Source organism: Oratosquilla oratoria, chromosome 41 (assembly GCF_046742065.1).
Source record: "Oratosquilla oratoria isolate Oo_2021 chromosome 41, ASM4674206v1, whole genome shotgun sequence".
NCBI lineage: Eukaryota > Metazoa > Arthropoda > Malacostraca > Stomatopoda > Squillidae > Oratosquilla > Oratosquilla oratoria.
The window spans coordinates 30,920,571-30,933,590 of record NC_134817.1 but is presented as its reverse complement, the minus strand read 5'-3'; the positions used below and the strand labels follow the sequence as shown (position 1 = coordinate 30,933,590).

At 38.4% G+C, this 13,020-nt stretch overlaps 1 protein-coding gene across 6 annotated transcripts; it reads left to right on the top strand.

Moving 5' to 3' along the window:
* Positions 1-2,428: 2,428 nt before the first annotated feature.
* RsfS312 (ribosomal silencing factor RsfS-like protein, 312) lies at positions 2,429-12,150 on the top strand. 6 transcript variants are annotated; one of them, XM_076178525.1, is made up of 6 exons: positions 2,429-2,449; positions 6,134-6,610; positions 7,405-7,557; positions 9,597-9,679; positions 10,660-10,834; positions 11,899-12,150. In XM_076178525.1, exons 2-6 carry the CDS (start codon positions 6,235-6,237, stop codon positions 12,099-12,101), a joined length of 990 nt encoding a protein of 329 aa, XP_076034640.1. In that variant the 5' UTR covers positions 2,429-2,449; positions 6,134-6,234; the 3' UTR covers positions 12,102-12,150. The 6 variants fall into 6 exon arrangements, with proteins under 6 accessions (XP_076034640.1, XP_076034636.1, XP_076034637.1 ...); XM_076178521.1 differs by lacking the exon at positions 2,429-2,449 and adding an exon at positions 2,720-2,799; XM_076178522.1 differs by lacking the exon at positions 2,429-2,449 and adding an exon at positions 2,742-2,770.
* Positions 12,151-13,020: the final 870 nt, after the last annotated feature.

Genomic DNA, 13,020 nt, shown 5'->3' with positions numbered 1-13,020 from the left:
CTGACTCAGTCCTCTACAATTAGAATAAGCAAGCTATAAGTGACTTGTAGGCAGGGCCCTTGAGAGGCAAAAAATGTACTGGTGCGACAAGAGCCCTTACATACCAAAGTGCCACCTCAGGGCAAAATTCTCATCACCATCCCTTACAGCCTGTTTTAGCTATTGGTTTGCGAAATAATTGAATGGATTTTAAAAATTGTACTTGGTGTCCCTATTGCAGATAGGATAAGGGAAAATATTTCATATTCCGTTGATTCTAACAAAATTTGTATATTACGGTAAAATATTCAGGGCTCCTTTGACTTTTTTATTATAATTATTTTGTCAACCTTGTGGGCGGCATGTCCAGACTAGAACTGTCGCCCCTCTAAATGTGCCGCCCCAGGGCGTATACCCCCCCTGCCCCCCCCCCCTTTCGGAAAGGTGGGGGGCCCAGAAAAGGTCTAGATTGCAATGATTACTTTGTTAAACAATATTTAATTCAAATAATTCATCATATTTACATAGAATTTGTATGTATTGGAATGTGAAATCGCAGTTTGAAAAATGTCTCGTACATTAATAGATCCGTCACTAAGGACGCGCGTGTTTCCCTTCACGAGGACCATCGTGTCGAGGAGATGGGACCTATAATAAAAGCAAGTGCACCGTCCACTGTGAGCCAGTTTGCACTTCGGTTGCAAACTCGAAGCAACAGCAGCAGCGGCGGTAGCTTTAGCTCTAAATTGGCCCCTGACTTGGTCCTGAACTAGGGTGAACAGCAGAAATTATCTCTTAACTAGCAGCTGAGGTTAAGGGTGCGCAGGTTGATATTTGGGAGCGTCCCTAGGTTGTGGATATGGACAGCCGCTAGTGACTTATTATTTACTTTGCAAAATCCTTCCGAATCCAGTGATACAAATCTGAGGTTGTCACAAATTATGAAACAACATTTTAAGAGAAGTAGTAACCACAGTCATTATTTATATTTTTATTGGAGATAAATTTATATCAGAGAAGTACTACCACAGACTTACTTTAGGGGCCGATACGTCACACATAATTGCCCATTTCAATTTTGAACTTTGATATTCATGGGCCCTAGTGCGGCGCACCGGCTATACCCCCACCCCCTCCACCTCTCGTAGGGCCTGCTTGTAGGTCGACACTGCAAAAGCTGCAGTCGCAATTAAGTAGGTCTGAATAGTGTGTGGGTAACACATACCGGCCGGCCGGAGAGCGGCCAGAGAACACACCTGAGCGTGCATGGGGCCCTTTACTCCTACATGGAAAGTTCACGCCTACTAGGAGGCAGCCACTGAGTCTTTCAGCATCTAGTAGTAACATTTGATCAATTGTAGACCACTCCCACCGATCGACAAAGGTCCAAAGCACCCCCGTCACTCAGATCATAGTAACGTTTTTCTATTGCTCAATTTACGGTTTGGGAGCATTAACGGTTAGGTTACGTAATTTAAAAAATCGTTACCATGACCTGAGCGACGGCGGAACATCTCGGACCCCCACGGATCAGCGCGCACGCGCGGTGGAGGGTGGAGGATTTAACAATTGATCCATGACATTTTTCCATTAGCAATCCTGTACTCTGATGATGGTGTAAAACGGTGTGGGCAGTAAATTAAGACGTTCATATCGCCGTCATTTCCCGACTTCAGATAACCGAATGGCTGAACGACGTAGCACCTTGTTTACTTTGTGGCGGCGATGCTATAGTCTTTTCATCCTGTCTCCGACTGATAATGAACTGTTATTTTCGAAAACAATCTACGGGTAGCAGCATTGCCGCTGTGTGACTTTTGTTATGCGACCTAGAATAGTGAGCGACAACCGGCAAATTCACAGTTCTTTACTTGGTTAAGTTCCGAGGACAGTCCTCACAGCCATAGTGATCTGCCGCTACTGCCAGACCTGCTGTCCCTTCTCACGAGGGCCGGCTGGTCTGTTATTGTATCTGATGAGAACCTGCTGATGGCGGTGTAGCCTGGCACTGGGGGCTCGTCTGGTACCTTCCGTAGAATCCTATCCAGTGCATGCTTGAAGCTGTCCACCGAACATTTGGTTCTCTCTCTCTCACCTCTTTTGGGAGGACGTTGAAGATTTTTGGACCCTCGTGGCCTAGGCTGGATGTCAGTAAGGTCTTGAGCCTCTCTGGGGCTCTTGTTGGGAGAGTTTCACACATCTTTTCTAAATAATTGGACATATAATTGTTGATAGTATGCTCTTATGACAATAGATTATTTTTTCGTATGTGTTGGATTCATAAAATATCATAACATTTCTATTTGTATAAAAAAAAAATTCTATTGATATTTTAAGTTACTATCACGAGTTACTGTAATTGCCCATTTAATTTTACCGTTTTCTGTAAAGCGTGTAACAACTAACAAGAGAACGTATATTTGAACCACAAACCGTGAACCAAGTTATTACACCGATGAATGACGATGTAGTGCGTTAAGTCGATTTGCAGGATATAAGTGAGGGAAGATTAGTTAAACTGGTTAGGCAGTTATCTACCAGTTTGCTTGAATCATTCTCATAAATTTACCCAACCAAATCATACAGCATGGGAAAAATGAAATAAAATATAAAAAGCCAACGAGTAAATGGCTTTAACCGAAACATTAAGGACTGATGAAATAAAGCTATATGTCTTATTTCATGACAGAATCTATTATGTAGGGATCGCTCACAGAAATACGTAAGGTAATAGGTGCCCGATTAGTTTAGGATGGTCTTCGAAGTTCGATTACTTTGTTTACAAACACAAGTTAGGGCCGGGAACAATACAGTGAACATGTTATTATTATTTCTTTGATATGTTATGATCTCTTGAAAATGGGATGCCAATACCACATATAATCAAATTGGGGCATTGTCAGCAACTGCACCAGAATTGATACCAGGAAGTTGTTCCTTGCCGATTCGTTGAAACACTGGACAAGACAAGAAGACAAGCCACAAGGCTAACAAGTTACAAGAAGGCAAGGCCAATAGAATACAAAATTTGGAATTAGACCAAGCTCCAAGTGCTTGGGAACAGACTGCATGATACAGTCCAGTCTGTCTATGTATGTTGTGAGGACCTTGAGGTTTTGGTAAGCTTCTCATACCTTTGTGTTGTACAAGTGGTGGGTCATATCAGGATGTCCTTTGCAGGATAGGCATGGATCGTGGACATGGTGTAATAGACACACTCAGCCAGACTACTATATCATGGTATTGTCTAATTGTAAAAGAGCATTGTCTTGCTGTATGGTTGTCTTGGATGCTGAATGCAAATTTACCAAGTGTCTCTAATGTCTTTGGAACCAAGTGCCATTAAAGAATTATTGAGTAAACACCTAAAAGTTGAAACTGTTAAGGCCTGCTATCACCATAACTTGTAAATGCTAATTCCAGCCAAATGGTTATGCCGCATTGGTCTCTCATTTGGTGGAAGAGATAATGGGGATATCCACAGAATCATGGCTGGAGTAAGTGGACTGATCTTGTCATGAGCTGTTTGGGATGGGAAAGGAGGCAACATATAGTCTTTCCCAAAGGAATGGTGTTGGTGTGTAAAAGACCCCCCTAACTGTTTCCCATACATACGCACCCAATTGATGATGGTGATGAGATTTCTTTTGTAATTGGAGGCTAGATATGTCCAGCCTAACCTTATAGGATATGGACACACACATATATGTCTTGATGGTGTGGTTGGTACTGTGCTCAATTGGTAATTCAGCAACCAGAGTGCAATTCCAGCCTGGGGCTGAAATTTTTAGCACTGCTGTACTGCAAGGCACCACATCAACTCTGGTGGGCAAGTAATTAGGGGCAGGGGGTGTAAGGTCATAATATTAACCATAGATTGAGCCACATATAAGCTCTGAGTTCTCCTTCAGGAGGGCAATAGCTATTGATCATGATTCCAACATGTGATCCAAGAGTGGTGAATCACACACACAATTCTAAGCTATTACCACATTAATTGATGGTAGGCCACTTTGGTTGTAGATGAGCAGATACCTGTCATTGGGCTCATAAAATATATGTGTACGAGTGTGTGTGGAGTTGAAAACAACAGCATTTTTTAAATTACTTAACTTTATTCTTGTATTCTTGATATTTTTGATGATTGCTTTTCCTTCAGGTGGATGAGCATAAACTAAATTTGCATAATCTTCCATTTATTCAGTGTTTCATCTTTAATGAAAAATCTTCAGGATTGTCTGTAATGATGTAAAATAATTACAGATGGTGTGATGAAAACAATATAGTAGGAATGAATATAAATGATGGTTGGTACTTACTTCTAAAATGTAGCCTACAATGGGGTAAAACTAAAAGGTGTCATGTGTAATATAGGTGTGTCTGATGCTGTATGGAGGAGTAGGGTACTGTAGGTGAGAGGGCTGTGGTGAGCTCACCGGTGTTGGTTGTATAGGCACTCAAAGACATTATCCACCAAATTTCCCACCCTACAAATGAGGACAGTGAAATCCATGTCCTCATTTACTACAAAAACTTTAGATCTTATTTGCTTGTTATGAATAACAACCTTTTCAAGTGAGCAACCACATCTAGAGCCAATGTAGTATATGAATACAAATGTGAGAACTGCATGTCTCAAATCCATACTTATATTGGCCACCCTAAATGTACATTCAGCTGATGCTTGACTTTCCACTAGCACAAAGGTGCTATAGAGTAACATCACAAACTGCACCACAACTAAGACAGTAGTTGGAAGACATTTATTAATTCCACTAAAATCGTTGGCAGTTGTGAGGAACCTAGATAACTTCAACCGGTTAAGGCAATACATATCAGAGATAGAGTCCCAACCATCAATGTCCAATCCAACATGTTCTCTATCATACATGCATACATACATATATATCCCAAGGGCTTCTTCTCCTTTACAAGAGAGGTAGCCAAAGTCAAAGGCATAAATCCACTCCCACCCATTTCACCCTCACATACTCTACTCCCACTCACCAACCCTCCCTCCCTTTTTTCTTATCTCCTTGTGGATGATGGGTCATACCTCCATCTTGCCCATTGCCCTGGGTCAGAAGCAATGCAGCAAGACACAGCACAGTTCTCTATCATACCTTTATTTAATTCTTCCGTCACTAACAAAGCTCAGATATTCAATATAGCATCTTCTTTCCACCTCCTCTCCTCCTCCCCTTCCACCTCCAACCCCCTTTCCCCCTCCCAACCAGTCTTGACCTCATCTCAACCACAAAGATCTGACTGGCTTCAAGTAAAATGCACACCTCCTCCTCCCTGCTCCTGCACAACCAACACTGGTGACCTCACCATGGCCCTCTCACCTACCCCACCCTACTCCTCCAGATAGTATGAGACGCACTTAGAAGAGATATGACACCTTTTAGTTTTAGCCCATTGTAGGCTACATTTTAGAAGTACCAACCATCATTTATATTCATTCCTGTTATATTAATTATTTTCATCACACCATTTGTAATTATTTGTCATTACAGACAATCCTGAAGATGTTTTAAAGATGAAACATTGAATAAATGGAAGATTATGCAAATTTAGTTTATGTTAACCCACCTGAAGGAAAATTCATCATCAGAAAAATAGAGAATACTAGAAAAAAGTTAAATTATTGCAAAAATGCTATCATTTTCAACTCCACATGTCTAACAGAAAATGTGCTCCCCTCTTTTACAAATATATATATATATATGATCAGAGCTGGGCGCATTCCTCAGTGCTTTCCTAGGTGTGTCCCTCGATGTCCTGACTGACACATATAGTCAGGACACCGAGGGATGTACCTAGGAATGTGCCCAGCTCTGTATATGATAATAATACTATGAAAGTAATGATAAATAGTGTTGATGATATTGATAGTCATGATGATAAGAATAACAATACAGTAATATTAACTGTTGCTTCAAAATTAATTAGAAACCCCTAGTCCCACAGTAGTTAATAGTAGTCATTGGTCCTTCCTGTAGATCTTTGGAAATAAACTATTGATTGTTGTCTGTATTATAAATGTGGATCTATTTCTATGTACAAAAAGAGGTAATAAATTTAAGAGTTGTATATCTTCAAAATGATTATTGTAAATTTTTATTTTTCATTCTTTCTATCTTAATTTCAGGTTTATTGCAGAGCAGCATACTATATAAGAACAAAAAGATTGGGATAAAATATTTTTAGACAGTATCAAACATCATCACTTCAAAGTAAAGCTATTTTAAGATGGCAATTTTTTTTAAACCGAGAAGTTGTCAACAGTTAGCAAAGCAATTAGTCTTAGCATTTAATCTGAATAGACCATGCATGTCATCAGAAATATGCAAAAGACCTTCATATTATCAAACCCTCTGCCATAGTCATTATCGAAGAATAACAACTGGAACGAGGTCAGATAACAGTGAAAACTCAAAAAAAATTTCTGATGATCCTGAGCTTCAGGAACTACTGAAACAAATTCATGCTGACTTTACCTCAGAAGATAAAGGAAAGGACAGTGAAGACATCAAGCACAAAGACAACCAGAGTGATGGTTATGGGAAAGAAAATTCTAAGAAAGAAAGAGTGGATCAAGATCAGGCACAGGAAACCTCAAAAAATCGTAAGTTGAAAGTGCTTTACAGTAAACCTTTGATGTTTCTTGGTTTGGCATTTGCAATTTTGAAAATTTATTGTCATTTCACACAGAAAAATATTTTTCATAGGATCAGTCTAACCATAAATTTAGATGTGGTAGAAGGGATACATATGAATCTGTAGGGTACTGGGTACTCCGTCTGTTTAATTTCAGGATGAGGATTGTATGTGCTCTTTTCCAGCTCATATAACCAGGAATAGTTGAAAATATGTCAGGGTTTTTATTGATAAAGGGTACTCTTTTTCCATGACTTGATTTCAATTTTATATATATATATATATATATATATATATATATATATATATATATATATATATATATATATATATATATATATATAATATGTATAGTCAGATTACCAAAGCTTGTGAATTACTCTGTCATTCAAACTGTCAGTTTGAAGTTTTAAGATTCATTTAGATAAACACCAAAGCATTATGCTGTAATGCCTGCTATTTATTTTATGTACAGGTACTCATTTATTATTATTTTTTCATCTAATTTTATCTTTTTCTATTATAATTAGTTATTATTTATGTTTATTATGTATCATATATTTATTTATTTTATTATGTATATATATATATATATATATATATATATATATATATTTTTTTTCTTTTCTTTTCTTTTCTTTCTTTCTTTCTTTTCTCTTTTCATGTGACCTAGTTATGGACCAAAAGGTTTCCTGTCAGCATGCTCTTCCTTTGTAATCCTTTACATCCTGTAATGATCACAAGTGTTGTTTGATTTTTCAGCTTGGAGCCAAGCAGTGAAGTTACAGTATGAACATTTTCACGCGGCCCCAACACAAATCATTTATGATTATGATGAAGAAAGGCAGAGATTAGAAGAAGGATTAGATGTTATAGAAGAAGAAGAAGTTATTGAACAAATTGTTTCTTTAGAACGTAAGTATTTCATGTGTACATTTACACTTAATTCTACAGTACATCTTCCATATTAATTGTCTGTGTATACATGGATGGGGTGGTGTGAGAGGTAAATGCAAGGGTAATGGGCCAGGGATTGAAATGGAGAAAAATTGGAGATATGCCAGTGTTTGTTTGCTGACAACACTGTGCCTGTAGCAGGATCAGAGGAGGGAGTAAGGAAGTTAGTGACAGTTTGGGAAAGTGTGTGAAAGAAGGAAATTGAAGATAAATGTGGGTAAAATAAGGTGATGAGATGTACAAGGGAAGAGGTTGGCAGCAAATTGGAAGTGAGTATTATGGGAGAAAGACTGGAGGAAGTGGATACCTTTGAATACTTGGGTGCAAATGTGGCTGGAAAGGGAGGAGTGGAGGTGGAGGTAGAATGTAGATTGAGAGAAGTAGGTAAATGCCTTGGGGGAATAAAAAGTATAATGAGAAATAGACATTTGGGAATGGATGCTAAGAGGAGATTGTATGAAGGGGTGATTGTACCGACAGCACTGTATGGGGCAGAAATATGGAACATAAGAGAGGAAGAGTTTAAATGTGTTTGAGAAGAAATGTCTGAGACATATGGTAGGGGCTACTAGACTGGATAGAGTGAGAAAAAAGGTAAGGAGGAGAGCTGATGTGGAAAGGGGGAAGATAAGGTTGATAAAAGAGCACTGGGATGGTTTGGACAAATAGAAAGAATGAGTGAAGAAAGATTAGTAAAAGAGGTGGAAGGAGTGAACATAAGGGGGCGACCAAAGATGAGATGGATGGATGAGGTAAAAGAGGCATTGAGAATGTCTGTTGAGGAAGGAAGGGAGAAGACAGAAGATAGGAGTAAGTGGAGAATGTGTATGGATGATGCTGTGATGCATGGAAGGGAGTGGGTGGTGATGGGGGTGAGGGAATATGTGTGAATGTTATTTTGATGCAGCCTGAAGGGATTTCTCCCCATCTTCTCTTTCTCTACATGAGGGGACCAAGAGAGGGGGTTGCTGATTAAATGAAGTTGTCTTGCTGTGGATGTGCTGTGTCTTGCTGCATTGCTTCTGACCCAGGGCACTGGGTGAGATGCAGGGATGACTCATCATCCAGGAGGAGCCAAGAAAAGAGGGAGGGAGAGGTGGTGAATGGGAGTGGAATATGTGGGGATGAAATGGGTGGAAGTGGATTTATGCCTTTGACTACCTCCCTTGTAAGGGGGGGAAAACCCTAGGTATATGTGTGTATGTATATATACATGAGTGCATGTATATACATGTGTATATGATAAAGAGTGTGTACCAGTGGCAGATTCAGGGGGTGCTGAGGGGGCTGAAGCCCCCCCCCCAAAAAAAAAAAAAAAAAAAATCTTTACCTCATAGTAGAGGTCAATAAACCTGCCACATTTACACTGGTACATGGCAGAAATATATTGAACTCATCATTAATGTTAAATATTTAAAATATAAGATTAATTTCACTTTTGCCCTATATTCTGAAGAAAAAACTAAAGTGAGAACATTTACTTCAATTTATATTCAATCATTGTATTTGTGCTACAGAGTACATCTCTTTAAAAGTGTCTTCTATATGTACAAAATTCAGGTTAGCCCCCCCCCCCAGTATCATCTTCATTTACAAAATTCAGGTTAGCCCCCCCCCCCCAAATTTTTATCCTGGATCTGCCACTGGTGTGTACATATATATGTATGCAAATTTGAGAAGCCAGGTGTCATTAAGATGATCTCAAGGTGTCCATAGATGACTTTCATAGCACTGCCTCCATTTTCCATTAAGATTTGCCTTAAAATGCTACCAGCAATGAATTGGTAATGTTTGTAGTTCCAGGACTTAATTATGATTGACTATAGGTCTTTTTCATGTCCTAAAATATTTTTATATTAATGTTACACTAAAAATAACATGTATCAAGAACCTACTTAAAAAAGAATTGCCCAATTACAGTTGAATTTGTGTGTACATCATCCTTTGTAAACAAAGTAATAAAAAACATTTAGAAATTAATTTGGTCTTTATTATAGGTGGTGAAACAGGAGTCTTTGACATTGAGGAATTTGTGGATTTACTTAGAGAGCAAAATGTCAAAGATATAATTACAATTCAGGTATGTGGCAGTCTTCCTTGAAATAACAAAACAGCATAACAAATCAGTACTGTATATGAAAATTATATATATATTTTGCATAGATGATACTGTGATCAAGGAAGGATGGGGGATAGGGAGTGGTTCTGTATGAATGGTATTTTGACACAGTGCAAAGGGATTTCTCTCCGTCTTCTCTTTTTCTGCATGAAGGGACGGAGAGGGCGGGGGGGTTCGGCAGTTAAGTGAAGTGGCCTTGCTACATTGCCTCTTATCTAGGGCAGTAGGCTGAGCACAGAGATGACCTGTCATCTATGAAGAGCTAAGATGAGAGGGAGGAAAGGGTGGTGGATGGGAGTGGGTAAGTGCCTTTTGATTTGGCTACCTCCTTTGTAAGGGGGAAAAAACCCATAGTATATAGATATATAGAATAGATAGATTTTAAGTGGTAACATTCAGTCAGTACCCTTCATATCAGAGCCATACACCATTTATCTGTAGTTAAATAAAATCACTACTCATAAAGGAATTGTCACTAATTTTATATACCCAACTATAATACACAGGAAAGGATCAATGTTTGTAGTTTTAAATTCATCTTTAGTTTGAATGGCTATATCTCCTTATTCTCCAGTAATCATACTTATCAGATGTACAGAGAAATTCATCCTGTTACAAGGAAGAAACACACTATCATGACTGTGTTCAGGCCACCATCCAGCTTTAAAATATCAATACAGAATTAAACTGTCCCAGATGCATTCACCACACAGAAGACCCCAAGCACCTCATCCTACATTGCTCAGCTCTAGACTTACCCAGACAATGACACAATATATCTTCTTTAAGTGACTTGTGGTCCAGTCAAGTCGCTGTTGCCAGTTATCTGGGAGCTGTGGGTCTCATGCAAAAGAATTTTGGGGCAACACATTGATTGATACTTTTTTTTTTTTTTTTTTTTTTTTTTAAATTCAAAAATGTAATAGAGAGTTTCATTTCAGGTACCTCCTGAATTAGGATATGTTGATTTTATGGTTATAGCATCTGGAAAGTCCTCTAAGCACCATAAAGCAGTTTCTGAAGTCATAAGAAGAATACATAAGAAAAAGAAGAGTAAGAAAGATCCAGGTCTTATTATTGAGGGGAAACAAACAAATTGGATTGCAATGGACTTAGGTGAGTAAATCTAAATTAGTCATCATAATCAATAGTCATTTTTGTTTTCATTCACAAATATAACAGAACAGTCCCGTTGTACCCAGCAACACAACCTAGGCAGTAGGTGGAAGACAGCGATGAACCCTCACACATGAGTAACTGAGATAAAATGGAAACAAATGGGAGTGGGATGGGTGGAGGTAGGTGCAGACCTTGGCTGGTTACCTCCCTTATAAGGGGGAAGAAACCTTTGATATGTAGATAGATAGATATAGGAAACAGATATTACATGAGACCAAAGAACTCCTTATAACAAGCATTACCAGACATAAATCTTGAAGAAAAATATGCCCAAGACAGTCACTCTTGTGTGTTTCACTCAAGTCACTAGCCTGCACTGGAACATTATCATAACAGGATCAGTATGGAGATAAACATGTGTTCAAACTGTTTGCACCATACTGAAGATGCAAAACACCCAATCTTACACTGCATATCATTAACACAATACAGACAACAGAACAAGAATTTTACATAAAAGGTTTATCAGATATTGGTTTTACACCAGTTATAGATATATGAAGTAGGCTGGATAAACTGCATAGAATTTATTACTTACCCCAATGTCAGCTGGGATTCATTGATTATACATACATACATATACCAAGGCTTCTTTCCCCCTTACCAGGGGGGTAGCCAAAAAGGACAAGGCACAAAAACATTCCCACCCATTTCATCCCCGAAAACACTCCACACCCCTCCACCCTCCCTCCCATCTTAGCACCTCCCAGATGACGGGTCATCCCTGCACCCTGTCCACTGCCCTGGGTCAGATAATAATTCATTGATTATACTTTATATAAAAATTTATGCTTCCTTTTAGCTTGTGGTGAGTAATAGATATTAATGTTTCCCTTTAATATAGTGGCTCAGGTCCAATCCTTGGACAAATCAAAATTACTTCTACATTAAAACTTTACTTTTGATGCATAATTTAATTTTTATTAGAAGTTGAATGTTTAAGAATCAGTTGTAGTATTTGTTGGTGTATGAAGTATCTATGTACACAATCTTTGTTTCAGGAAATATTGCATTCCATCTCATGGACTCCAGTACTCGAGATGAATATGACTTAGAAAGCCTTTGGTCAGTTGGGAGTTCCCATGATGAGAAATGCTTTGATTATGTCCAAGAAGAAAAGGATATTTTGAAAAAATTACTAGATCCCCTGGCAGATCTAACACCCAAAAAACTATCAGAACACCAAGCCAGTTTACAAGAGTAGGGTTTTATAAGTTTTCTTTGTATATATACCAAATATATTTATAAGTGTATTGTGCATTTTGTTTTCCATAAAAGTTCTATAGAATGTTATTTTCCAGCATCAAGGATGTTATTTTTTCTTTGTTGAAACAAGTTTTGAAGATTTATCATGCATTCTTTAGGATGAGCCAAGTTTTTGATAGACCTATGCCAACCCCAAAGAAAGGTTATCTATGCTTGACAGTAAATTGAACTTCTTTATAAGATCTCTGTATCAAGACCCCCTCCGTTACCCCAATCTCCTACATTCTTCAGTATGAAGATGGTGGATTTACGATCCACATTAGAAATAATGCCCTTCCTGTCACAACAAACACCCAGGTATCTGGTTACTCCTTGCTTTACTGTCAAAATCACTAACAGCATCTGGTTTCACTCAACAAGTTTCTTCCCTAGTTTGTGGCTGTGGGTTTCATCAGTAAAACATGAGGCAACAGTTATCATTTGCCAGCATTAAGAATACTCCATCATGGATGTAACTAATATTTAAGTTGAAATTTTGTAGGAAAAAATAAAGGTCTCGGTATTTTCCCCAACTTTATTTTCACACATGTTTTGTGTAAATAACATAAAAAAAATTATATAACTCCTCATATATCAAAGGATTCTTCCACCCTGTAAGGGAGGTAGGCAGCCAAAGCATGCACCCATTCCACCTCCATTCATCACCTATTTGTTTCCATTTTATTTGATCTCATTGATAAAGGATAATTCTCGTCTTCTGCCCCCTGCCTGGGTCAGAGGCAATGCAGTAAGACATGGCACATTACAGCAGGGCCCTACTACTTAATTTATTTGATGATCCTCCCTCCTCATCCCTTCATGTGCCATAGAAAAAAACAAGTAAGTAAAAATGTCATCTTATCTCTGTTACTTTAGTG